Here is a 13,475-nt window from a genome sequence, read left to right on the forward strand (position 1 = left end):
TATTAATAACTAGAGTCATCAGGTAGTACATTACATCCCTGTAATTTAATTATTTTATTACTGGAAGTTTGCACCTTTTGGTCCCCTTTGCCCATTTTTCCCACCCCCATGCCTTGCCTCTAGCAACCACCAATCTATTCTCTTTATCTAAGATTTTGGTATATTCAGATTCTAAGTATAGCTCATATGGTATTTTTCTTTGATTTATTTCACTTAGCATATTGCCCTCAAAGTCCATCTATGTCATCACAAATGGCAATATTTCCTTCTTTTTTGACTGAATAGTTTATATATATGTCACATTTTCCTTATGCGTTCATCGAGCAATGGACACTTAGATTGCTTCCATATCTTGGCTATTATAAATAATGCTGCAGTGAACATGGGGTATGTATGGCTTTTCGAGTTAGTGTTTTCCTTTCTTTCAGATAAATACCCAGAAGTGGAATTGCTGGATCATATGGTAGTTCTATTAATTACTTGAGAAATCATACTGTTCCCACAGTGACTGCACCAATCTACATTCCCACTAACAATGCAAAAATGTTCCCTTTCTCTACATCCTCACCAACACTTGTTATTTTTTTCTTTTTGATGACAGCCATTTTAACAAGTGTGAAGTAATATCTTATTGTGATTTCAATTTACATTTCTCTGATGATAAGTGAAGTTAAGCATCTTTTCATATGCTTGTTGCCCATCTATATTTCTTCTTTAGAAAAATGTCTATTCAGATCCTCTGCCCATGTTTTATTCAGATTGGGCTTTTTGTTGTTGTTGTTGTTGTTATTGAACTGTATGAGTTTTGAAAGTATATTTTGGATATTTACCCTTTATCAGATATATGATTTGCAAATATTTTCTCCTATTCAGTAGGTTGCCTTTTCAGTTTGTTGATGGTTTCCTTTGCTATGCAGAAGTTTTTAGTTTAATGCAGTCCCACTTGTTTAGTTTTGCCTGTGTTGCCTTTGCTTTTGGTGTCAAATCTAAAAAATAATTGCCAAGACCAATGTCAAAGAGCTTAGCCCCTATGTTTTCTTCCAGGAGTTTTATTGTTTCTTTTTTTTTTTTTTTAAAGATTTTATTTATTTATTCATGAGAGATAGGGAGAGAGAGTGGCAGGCTCCCCGCAGAGCGGGGAGCCCGATGCGGGACTCGATCCCAGGACCCTGGGATCATGACCTCAGCTGAAGGCAGACGCTTAACCGACTGAGCCACCCAGGTGTCCCGAGTTTTATTGTTTCAGGTCTTACATTCAAGTCTTTAACGCATTCTATGTTAGTTTTGGTATATGGTGTAGATGGTAGTCCAGATTCATTCTTTTGCATGTGGCTGTCCAGTTTTCTCAACACCATTTATTGAAGAGAATGTCCTCTACCCACTGTGTATTCTTGGCTTCTTTATCATAAACTATCTGACCTTATATGCATGAGTTTATTTCTAGGCTGTCTGTTCTATTGAACTATGTGTCTGTTATTATGCCAATACCGTACTGTTTTGATTACTGTAACTTTGTAATATAGTTTAAAACCTAGAAGTATGATGCCTCCAGCTTTGTTCATTTTCAAGATTTCTTTGACTATTTGGATTCTTTTGTGGCTCCAAACAAATTTTAGGATTGTTTGTTCTATTTCTGTGAAAAATGCCATTGGAATTTTGATAGGAATTGTATTGAATCTATAGATTGTTTGGGTGGTATGGATATTTTAACAATATTAACCCTTCCAATCCATGAACAGGGACTACCTTTCATTTATTTGTGTCTTCACTTTATTTCATCATTGTCTTATAGTTTTCAGGGTACAGATTTTTCACCTCCTTGGATAGATTTATTCCTAGATATTTTATCCTTTTTGATGCTATTGTAAATGGGATTGTTTTCTTAATTTCTCTTTCCGATAGTTTATTATTAGTGTATAGAAACACACAAGATTTTTGTACATTGATTTGTATCCTGCAACTTCACCAAATTCATTTATTAATTCAAGTTTTGGTGGTGTTTTTAGGGTTTTCTGTGTATAATATCACATCATCTGAAAATAGTGAAAGTTTTACTTCTTCCTTTCTGAGTGGATGCCTTTTATTTCTTTTTCTTGCCTAATTACTCTAGCTAAGACTTCTAATACTATGTTCAATAAAAGTCGTGAGAGTGACCATTCTTATCTTTTTCCTGATCTTAGAGGAAAAGCTTTTTACTATTGAGTATAAAGTCAGTGTGAGCTGGTCATATATAGGCTTTATACATTGAGGTATGTTCCCTCTACACCCACTTTGTTAAAAGTTTCATCATAAAAATTGTTTAATTTTATCAAATGCATTTTGTGCATCTATTGAGATGATGAGCATATGCTTTTTATACTTCATTTTGTTAATGTGGTGCATCACATTGATTTGTGGATATTGAACCATCCTTGCATCCCTGGAATGAATCCTACTTGATCAAAGTGTATTATCCTTTTAATGTATTGTTGAATTCAGTTTGCTAATATTTTGTTGAAGATTTTTACACCTATGTTTTTCAGGTATTGGCCTGTAATTGTCTTTTCTTCTGGTGTCTTTCTCTGGTTTGGGTATCAGGGTAACACTGGCCTCATAAAATGACTTTGGAAGTGTTCCCTCCTCTTCTATATTTTTGAAGAGTTACAAAATGATTGGCATTAATCCTTTTTAAATGTTGGTAGAATTCACCAGTGAAGCCATCTGGTCTTGGACTTTTGTTTGTTGGGAGGTTTTTGATCACTGATTTAATCTCCTTGCTAGTAATTGGTCTTTCAGATTTTCTATTTCTTCATGATTCAGTCTTGGTAGGTTGTATATTTCTAGGAATTTATCCATCTCTTCTATGTTTTCCAATTTATTGGTGTATAATTGTTCATAGTAGTCTCTCATGAGCCTTTATATTTCTCTGATATCAGTTGTATGTATCCTCTTTCATTTTTGATTATATATATATATCATTTCTGATATATATATCTGATTATAAATATAATCAGAAAAGATATTTGATATAATTTCAATCTTCTTAATATTATTAAGACTTGTTTTGTGATATAACATATGTCTATCATGAAGGATGTTCCATGTGTACTTGATAAGAGTTTGTATTCTGATAGTTTTAGATGGATGTTCTGTGTATGTCTATTAAGTCCATTTGGTCTAACATGTCGCTTTATGTCAGTGTCTCCTGATAGATTTTCTGTCTGAATGATCTATCCACTAATGAAAGAGGGAGTATTAATTATTGTATTGCTCTCTATTTCTCCCTTTATTTCTGTTCATATTTGCTTTACATTTTAGGAGCTCCTATGTTGACTGCTTAAAATTTACAAGTATTATATCCTCTTGTGGGATGAGCCCCTCTATAATGACTACCTTTGTCTTTTATTTCAGTCTTTGCTTTAAAGTCTATTTTGTCTGATATAAGTGTAAATACACTAGTTTTTTTCTTTTTTCCTTTTTTTTTTTTTTTTTTTTGGTTTTTGTTTGCATGGAATATCTTTTTCTATCCCCTCACTTTCAGTCTATGTGTCCTTACATCTGAACTGAGCCTCTTGTAGGCAGCATACAGATGGGTCCTTTTTTTTTTGTTTTCATCTATTCAGCCATGTTATATCTTTTGATTAGAAGATTTAGTACATTTATATTTAAAGTCGTTATTGATAGGTGTACACTTATTGCCACTTTGTTATTTGTTTTCCCACTGTTTTGTAATTTCTCTGGTCCTTTCTTCTTCTCTTGCTTTATTCCTTTGTGATTTTATTATTTTCTGTAGAGTATGCTTAGATTCCTTTGTCTTTAACTTCTGTGCATCTACCAAAGGTTTTTGCTTTGTGGTTACCAAAAGACTTACATAAAACAACTTCTATTTATAACACTCTACTTAACGTTGATTATGTTCTAAAGCTCTACCATTTTACTCCCCCCATGTTTATATTTTTGATGTCACAATTTACTATGTTTGTGCATCCTTTAATAAATTATCATAGTTATACATATTTTTACTTCTTTTGTCTCTTTAACCTTCTTCCTAACTTTATAAGTGATCAACCCTTACAATATTAGATTATGCTGAATTTTACCATATATTTGCCTTTACCAATGAGATTTATACATATATATGTTTTCCTGTTAATAACTAGCACCCTTTTACCTCAACTTTAAGAATCCCATTTAACAGTTCTTATAATGGTGGTCTAGTGATGATTAACTTCTTTAGCTTTTGCTTGTCTTGTAAACATTTTAATCTCTCTATGTAGCAAGTTGTTTTTCTCTTGCTGCTTTTGAAATTCTTCCCCTGTCTTTAACTTTTGACAGTTCAACTATAATGTGTATTGGCGTGGGTTTCTTTGAGTTCATCTTATTTGCAACTCCATAGCTTTCCTGGATCTGTATGTCTATTTCCTTCCCCAGGTTAGAAAAATTTTCAGTCCCTATTTCTTCAAATAAGTTTCTGCCCCTTTCTCTCTTCTTCTTCTGGGACTCTTATAGTGTGAATTTGGTCTGCTGATGTTGTCCCATCATTCCCCACCTTTACTCTTTTGTATTCCTTTTTCTTTCTGCTGCTTTGATTCAGTGAGTTCCACTATCCTGTCTTCCTGATCCTTTCGGGGAGGATCAAAGTTGGCCTTCCACTATCCTGTTCCCAATCCTTTCTTCTGCTTTCTCTGGTCTGCTATCGAAACTTTTTACTCTATTTTTCAGTACAATTATTGTATTCCCCAGCTCTGTGACTTCTACTTGGTACTTTCTTCTATTTTCTATCTTTGTTGGAATTCTAACTATGTTTACCCGTTCTTCTCCCAAGCTTAGTGAGCATCTTTATAACCATTATTTTCAACTCTTTATCAAGTAAACCACTTATTTTCATTCTATCAGAGCTTTCTCTGAGGTTTTATCTTGTTCGTTCACTTTGAATATATTCTTCTGTTTCTTCATTTTCCTTGATTCTCTGTTTATTTCTGTTCGTGAGATAAAACAGCCACCTCTCCTAGTCTTGAAAGAATGGCCTCACTTAGAAGATGACCATTATTGTTTAACACTGCCCTGCTTTTGGTTATCTCTCAAGCCTTGTGATTGTCCATCACCCTACTTTATGTTTAGTGGCTCTCAGTAGCTGAGAGTGTGCCAAGACCTGGACAGTGTCCCAAAGGGGAGGATCTCAGTCAGCACCTAGATTCAGGCTTATAGGAAGCCAGGTCCTCAGGCAGCAATGTATAATGTATGCAAATATACCTCTTTCAGGGGAAGACTGGGAGATGGGCATTTCTGTGTGCTCCTTCTGAACTGAACAATGGAGTGATAGCCAGTTAAGAACTGTTTCTTTCTCTGCCACCATCTCTTTGAATTCACGAATACAAACCCTGCTGGCCACCAAGGGCAGGCAATCAAAGGCCAATACCTGGGCAGCAATCACAAAAACCATATACAAAAGCTGGACAGCAGATGTGTGTATGAGCTCCCTTCTAGAAGATACCAGCACTCTGGACAGCAGATGTGTGTATGAGCTCCCTTCTAGAAGATACCAGCACTCTGGAGTGCATCAAAGAGAGAGATGTGATCTCTAGAGGTCTCTGGGAGGATTACAGTTGGCCTTTAGTTTAATTAGAAGCCTGCCTCTCAGGACTCAGTTATGAAGATAGGCCAATAGGCCTCTTTTGCAAGAAAAAATAGATTCCTTAGTCTCCTGCCTCTCTGCTGTGCCCTGGGGTGGTAGCTGGTTTAGAATTCTTTCCCCATTTGTTGCAGTCCTATAGGACCACAATCATAAGCCCAGCAGGCCACCAGAGAAAGACAGTCTAGAGGAATACCCTAGCTGGGAATCACTAAAGCCAGGGCACCATGGAAAAGAATAAGCTTCTTTCCTGGAGATACCATTGACCTAGAGCAAGGCAGAGGAAGATCACAAAGTTGGCCTCCACTGGCCTATCCCCCAGAGAACACCTATGTAGGCCCTTAGGTGTGTGCCAAACCAGAAGCCTGCCCCTCAGGCTGAAACTTCAGGAAAGGTTAGCAGTCCTCTTTCATAGGAAGACTGAGATCATAGTTCAGTCTGTATCTACAGTGTGCCCTGGGGGTGGTAGCCAGCCCTGAACTGTCTGCATTTGTTGCAGTCCTGTGGGACCTATGAATGCAAGCCCCACTGGCCATCAGTCAAGTAATGTCCCCTGGGAGGCAGCCTCAAAATCCAGTGCCCAGATGTAAAAACTAGGGCACCAGATCCTTGTACGAACTTCCCTCTAGAAGTTACCAGTGCTCTGGAATGCAGCAGAAGGAGGACCTGAAGATAGTGCCTATCCTCCAAGGTCTTTGTAGAGGATTATAGTTGGCCCTCAACTGTTTAATTAGAAGTCTGCCCCTCAGGCCCCAGCAGTGAAGATTAATCTAATAGACCTTTTCCACAGAAAGATGGCTGCTTCAATCTGTGACTCTCTCCTGTGCCCTGGGGGTGGTGTCCTGTTAAGAACTCTCTTTATTTGTTACAGTCCTGCGGGACCCACTGTCCACCACAGCCATGTGATCTAGAGGTGTCTCCTGGGTGGCAGCTGTAAAAACCAGGGGCTGTCTAAAGAGAATACAAGCTCCTTTCCTGGAGATACCAGTGAGCTGGAATTAGGCAAAGGGAGAGCATAAAGAAGGTGCCTGCTGGCCTCTGTCTTTGAAGAGAGCTTTAGTAAGCCCCTAGATGTGTATCAAATTAAATGCTTGCCCCTCAGGCCAATGCTTTAAAATAGGCAAATAAGTCTCTTTCACAGAAAGTCTGGGCACTTTTCAGATGGCTTCCCCTTTGTGGGGCCCTAGAGTGGGCGAGCCCATGCATGTGGACCCTTTAAGAACTATTTCTCAGTTAACTGTGGCCTGTGGTCTTATGGACACAAACCCCATTGGCTTTCAAAGCTAGATGTTTTGAGGGCTTGTCTGTCAGGTGCCAATCTTAAAAGCGGGGTTCCAGATGTAAGGTTCAAATCCTTCACTCCTCAGGGAGAAGCTTGGGGTTTGGCGTTCCCTCCCAATTGTGTGTCATCATGCTGGGGATGAGGTTTATGGTCAGACTGTGTCTCAATTTCTTCTACTCACTTTGATGTAGTTTTTTTTCTCATTTGCCGAATGTGTAGAAATCACTCAGCTAGTTTGTGGGGGAGGGGGTTCAGACAAAATTATTCCATATGTAGAGCACGTACTGAATGGAGCCCAGCAAGGTTATTCCCAAGGGACCTTATGAAGTTCTTTTGGACAAGATGGAGAAATTGACCAGTTAGATGGTTTATGAGATAGTTGGTAATTTCATTAAATAACCTTACCCAAGTATCAGATTCAGGACTTTGTTCTCAGGACTATTTTCATGACTCATTTCTGTTATCATATAGTTTAATTGGTTTAGGGGAAATAGTACAAATTTACAAGTGGAATTTCTCAGGATAATGATAGTGAATCTGCATTAGCACAGATTCATTCTTCAAAAAGAATCTTATGTGCTAGGTTGAATCTAATAACGTGATATTTAGTAGTGACAACTATAAGATTCTGGGCTTAGGTCATAGGAATCAGCTGTACAAGTACAGACAGATTAGAAATATTTTTTGAATTATTTAGTATTTGGGGTGCTTGGAGGCCTCAGTTGGTTAAGCATCTGACTCTTGATTTCAGCTCAGGTCTTGATCTCAGGGTCATGAGTTCAAACCCCACATGCTGGGTGTGGAGCCTACCTAAAAAAAAATTAGTGAATATTTTAATCAATTTTGAGATTAATTTGAGTCAAAACTATGATAGAACCACCAGTACTGTTTGTAAGACCACAACCTGCATTGATAGGAGTCCAAGGTAGAATGAGGCTGTTCTAAGTCTCGCCAATCTCAGTGCTGATCAGACCATATGTGAAATATTATATTTGCTTCAGAGATGATCTTGTTAGAGTATAAAGACCTATTTAAGTGTGCCCAGATGAAAGAGGAAGAGAGTAAAGGGGTTCAAGCCTGTCATAATAATAATACCCACTTTTAATTTTATCTCCTTTGCATACCTTTTGAAAAGAAATCTCAGCAGGCTGTTTTCTTTAATTCATATCCTTTGAAACACCATAATAGGTGGATAACTGTAGTTGTTCTGAAATCGGACCACCAGGATTCAAATCTCTCCTTTACAATTTCACAGCTAATTTAATTGAGTTCTTTAAGACTCAGTTCCTGGAAATCCAAAGGCTGAAGCTTGCCCAAGGTAGAATTATTGTTAAATGACACACATCTTGATGTACCACGATGAAATTCATTAAAGGGATAGAGAAAATAATCTAAATATTCAAAAATTACTAGGAGGGGGGAACCCTAGAAGGTTGCTTAAAAGGTGTAAGAGTAAATGAGCATTTTAATCTTAACATTGGAAGCTTAAAAAGAGTGGGGGAAAAAATCTATCAATGAAAGCTATGCAGGTCAAGAATCTATACCTACAGAAGGCATCATTTACAAATCTTTATTAAAGAGGCACCTGGATGGCTCAGTTGGTTAGGCCTCTGCCTTTGGCTGAGGTCATGATCCCTGGGTCCTGCTCAGTAGGGAGTCTCCTTGTCTCTCTGTCCCTCCCCACCCCTTGTGCACACACTCTCTCTCTCTCTCAAATAAATAAGTAAAATCTTTTTAAAAATCTTTATTAAAGAAAAACAGTATATGCAAGGATTCAAAGTGTATAATCCACATAACACGTCTGCAAAACTACTAGAAAATTTCTCTAATCAAACAAAAAAGAAAATGGATCAGTGAACTTAAGTAAGATGAAGATGATAATGAATACTTGTGTGTGTGTATGTGTGTGTGTATGTGTGTGTTGGAACTGTTGTTCATATGTTGCACAAGATTCCTTGCAATCGAATCATTTAATGGAAATAAAACTAACATTAGTCTGGTATTAAAAGTACTAGATTATCTCTAAATCATCCAACAAAAAGGGAAACTTTTTCTAGAAAATACTATATATAAATGTGTTATAAACAACAGAACACATATTGAACATATATGTCAGTACATATTGAACATATATGTCAAAAATATTCAATTTATAAGAATAACTCAATAAAATACAATTATATTATACCTCAATAAAAATAAGACATTTTAGTGTTTAAAAAAATCAAACTATAATGGCATCAAATATTCACTTTTATTCTAAAATATACATATTATGACTTATATGACATATTTGAAAGCATCTCCTATATATGGTATATATGACATATTATGTAAATGTGACATTTTTAAACACCTCATGTACATGATATATACATATTATGACATATGTCACATTATATGTGATATATATGTTATATATGTGTCAAATATACCATATATAGTATGACATATTATGTATGAAATATGTCATATATATTATTATGTATGTATGACATATTTTAAAATACCTCATTCTCCAATTAAAATTAGTAATAACAATCATATGTTTGCCATAATCGTAATTAACTATTTAGATATTAAGAAATATTCTTAGTCCATTTCTTTGATTAAATAAAAAGAGGAAAACTGGCCTCAATGACTGGTTTCAGGCATTAATAAGAATATTATTTTTCTGTATAATGTGGCAGATGGAAAATTTTTGTGTTTCTCTATATTTCTTACACTATTTACAATAAGTAGAAAAATAAATTAATGAATGTTAATCTACAGAAAAATCCAACTATCCCCCTACATTGAGTTGGTTTGAGAAGAAAAGGCAGGGCTCTGATTTCTGTTGAGAACAGAAAAGAAAGGAAAAGAAGATAGATGATCTGAGCAATAAAATCAGTACTTTCATCTCCCAACCAAGATGCTCATTTAATCATCCAGGGCTAGGATATACATACTCAAGGAGAAGTCATTAAATAGGTCTGTACAGTCTTATTCCACAAGAGTTTTCATACATATATATCATATATATCATATGACCCACAAGATATAATTTTAACTTCATTAGCAATAACTTCATCACACTTCATCTGAATTTTATAACTTTTCTTGCCTAGAAACCCTGTTGCAATGAGCGAAATTATGATAAGAGAATGTAATTCACCAATGAAATAATTCATTTCTAATTTGATTTTTTTTATTAAGGTAAAACATTATTTATACTGTTTTTGTTTCTTTTGTTTGTATTGCAAGTGAAGCCCTGTGATTTTCCAGAAATAAAACATGGAAGTTTACACAATGAAAATAGATATAGATCATACTTTCCAGTATCTATAGGAAAATATTTTTACTATTCCTGTGATTCCAACTTTGTGACTCCTTCACAACATCAGTGGGAATACATTACTTGCACACACAAAGGATGGGAACCAACAGTACCATGCCGCAGTAAGTAAACCTTTTTATAATTGTATATGTGTACATATTTCAAACAGTAGAGGGGGAAAAACACATAGGTGAGTACAATTAAGCCTTGTATGACAAAAATGAGGCCAAGGGATAAGTTTTATGAACAAAGACCAATATAGGTTTTTCCTTTAATGAGGAGCTCTTCATAAAAATCACATTACAGATGAAGATAGAAGCTTTTGCAAAAACACCTATATCGTTCATACATATTTTAATTATAAAAACTGAAGATAAATAATATTGAATATTGATTTTTTTCTTTCTACACATTTGGTAGTAGCTTTAGTTTTTCTTAAGTTTTTGGATACTTATGCATTATAGTTTTAATATTGTACAAACAGTTTTTAACTTACTATTTTGACTGAATTTATAGGTTTTTAAAATTTTTTGTTCATCATTTTTATGATTTTTAGGGCGATGTATTTTCAATTATTTGAAAAATGGAGATTATCCAAGGTATGGACAAACATTTCTCCAAGATGAATCTGTGAGAGTTAAATGTAATTCTGGTTACAGTCTTCCAAATGAGCAGACTATAATGACATGTACAGAGAGTGACTGGTTCCCTCCTCCAGAATGCATTCCTCTCAGTAAGTAAATGGTCTGAGATCCCAGTATATTTATGGTTGTCTAACCCACATCTTTATTAACTGTAGCAAAATTTTATATCAACTTTCTTATTTCTGCCAATGGATATACTTAGCTTTATTTTTTCCAAGTATGTATGAGTGGATATACAAATTTCTTGATACATATGCAGCAAAATAAATGTCTACTGATAGGTATTAGTCAAGAAAACAGTAAAAGAAACACAAAGAAGAAACCTATAATAATAGAGTGATACCAGCAGTGGAGGGAAGAAGATGGCAGTGGAGTAGGAGGAACCTAGGCTTGCCTTGTCCCATGAATACACCTACATAACCATCAAATCATCCTAAATACCCCAGAAATCAACCTGAAGACCGGCAGAACAAATTCCACAACTAAAGGTCAAGAAGAGGCCACATTGAAGAAGTAAGATGCACACAGTTTGAGAGAAACGGACTGTGGCCACTGAGGTGGGGAGAGAGCCATGGTCACAGAGAAAGGCAAGGGACAGATTAACACACAAGGGAGCACATGGGAAAAATGAATTACCATAGCAATTGTCTTAGAAAGTGAGAGAGGCCAAATTTCATAATTCTTATAACAAGTGGGGTTTAAAGCGTGGGGTTTTCAAGGTCAGTGTGCTTGGCTCTGGGACAGCTCAAACGACATTGGGGCTTGGAGAAAAGGCAACCAAGCAGCCTGTCAACATACAGCTGGAAAGAGCAATCTGAAGAGCACGCAGGGCACACAGTGAGGAGCGTGTTGCAGAAAGGCAGTTTTCACAGAGAGAGCCCTTTGGAAACAAAGGAACTGGCAGGTGCCATTTCCCTCCCCCACCCTTCAGCATAAACACAGAGCCACCTGTGAGAACCAGCACAGGGCCAACACTCACCACCTAACTTGCTTGCACCAAGTCCCACCTCCCTGTGCTCCAGTGGAACCACTCTTCCTGGTCATGCTTGCCTCAGTCCCTGAACAGCCAGCCTCCTCCTCCAGAAGACCAAGCCAAACTTCTGCCCCCACCACATCTCCCAACCTGGGAGTTTTGGGAAGCCTTGATTCCAGCAGTGGTGATAAGAGGTCTCATTTCACAAGCAGACCAGAGCACACCTAAAGTTAAAACTCAACACAGTCAGGCCAGGGACCAAATACCGACCACAACAGTCAAAGAGGGCCTCTGCAGATGACTGGCCTGAAGGATAAAGCAGTCAGGACACAACAGCAGTGTGCATACAGCACACATTGGAGACACTCCCTGAAGTGTCAGGCCCTGGGGGACAGTGGTCACAATACTGCAGAGCACTATAGAACCTCTTCTTCATAAGGCCATTACCCTCAAGAACAGGAGAAGTAGCTGACTTTCTGAACAAAGATGCAGGCATAGAAATTTAGATAAAATGAGAAAACAGAAGAATTTGTCCCAAATAGAAAGAACAATACAGGGCCACAGCCAGAGATGTAAGTAAAATATATATTAGCAATATGCCTGATAGATAATATTACAAAGATACTCACTGGTCTTGAGAAAAAAAGTCAAAGACATGAGTGAGACCTTTAACACAGAGATAAAGAATAACATAGCAGAGATCAAGGGCTCAATAAACAAAATGAGAAACACACCTGATGGAGTGAACAGCAGGCTGGAAGAAGCAGAGGAATGGGAATTAATGACCTAGAAGACAAAGTAACAGTAATCACGCTGAACAAAAGAGAGAAAAAAGAATTATGCAAAATGAGAATAGACATAGGGAACTCAGTGACTCCATCAAACATAACAACATTCCTATTATAGGAGTCCCAGAAGAAAAAGAAAAAAAGAGGAGGCAGAAAATTTATTTGAAGAAATAATAGCAGAAAACTGCCCTAATCTGGGGGAGGAAACAGATATACAGATCCAGGAAGCATAGAGAACCCCCCAAAATCAACAAAAGCAGACCCATACCAAGACATATTATAATTAAATTGGCAAAACATAGTGATATAGAAAAAAAAATTTAAAGAAGCAAGACAAAAACAAAACAAAACAAACAAAAAGACAGTAAAATATAAGGGAAAACCCATAAGGCTACCAGGGAATTTTCAGCAGAAATTATCCAAGTTAGAAGGGAGTGGCATGATAACTTCAAAGTGCTGAATGGGAAAAATCTGCAGCCAAGAATATTCTATCCAGAAAGCCTATTATTCAAAATAGAAGAAATGATAAAGAGTTTCCCAGACAAACAAAAATTAATGGAGTTCATGACCACTAAACCAACCCTGCAAGAAATATTAAAGGGGACTCTGAGTGAAAAGAAGAGACCAAAAGTGACAGTATGAATGTAGGAAACACAAAACAGTAAAAATGAATATTTCTGTAAAAAAATTCAGTCAAGGAATTCACAAAATAAAAGGATGTAAAATTTGACACCATATACCTGGGGAAGAGAGGAGTAAGAATGGGTTCAAACTTAATTGACCATCAACTTAATATAGAGTGATATATGCAGATGTTATATAAAAACCTAATGGTAACCACAAGTCAAAACCACTAATAAA

General features: G+C 36.5%; 1 protein-coding gene across 5 annotated transcripts in view; it reads left to right on the top strand.

The window, feature by feature from the left end:
* CFH (complement factor H) overlaps positions 1–13,475 on the top strand; it is a 231,337-nt gene that overhangs the window by 159,399 nt on the left and 58,463 nt on the right. For all 5 annotated transcript variants that reach the window (XM_064593901.1, XM_064593898.1, XM_064593899.1 and 2 more), the window contains 2 exons: positions 10,137–10,331; positions 10,766–10,942. In XM_064593901.1, coding sequence (XP_064449971.1) covers positions 10,137–10,331; positions 10,766–10,942 — 372 coding nt within the window. The remainder of the gene's footprint in view (positions 1–10,136; positions 10,332–10,765; positions 10,943–13,475) is intronic.

Source organism: Mirounga angustirostris, unplaced genomic scaffold (assembly GCF_029215605.1).
Source record: "Mirounga angustirostris isolate CCGP_5_RB_7025 unplaced genomic scaffold, mMirAng1.0.hap1 SCAF_6, whole genome shotgun sequence".
Taxonomy (NCBI): domain Eukaryota; kingdom Metazoa; phylum Chordata; class Mammalia; order Carnivora; family Phocidae; genus Mirounga; species Mirounga angustirostris.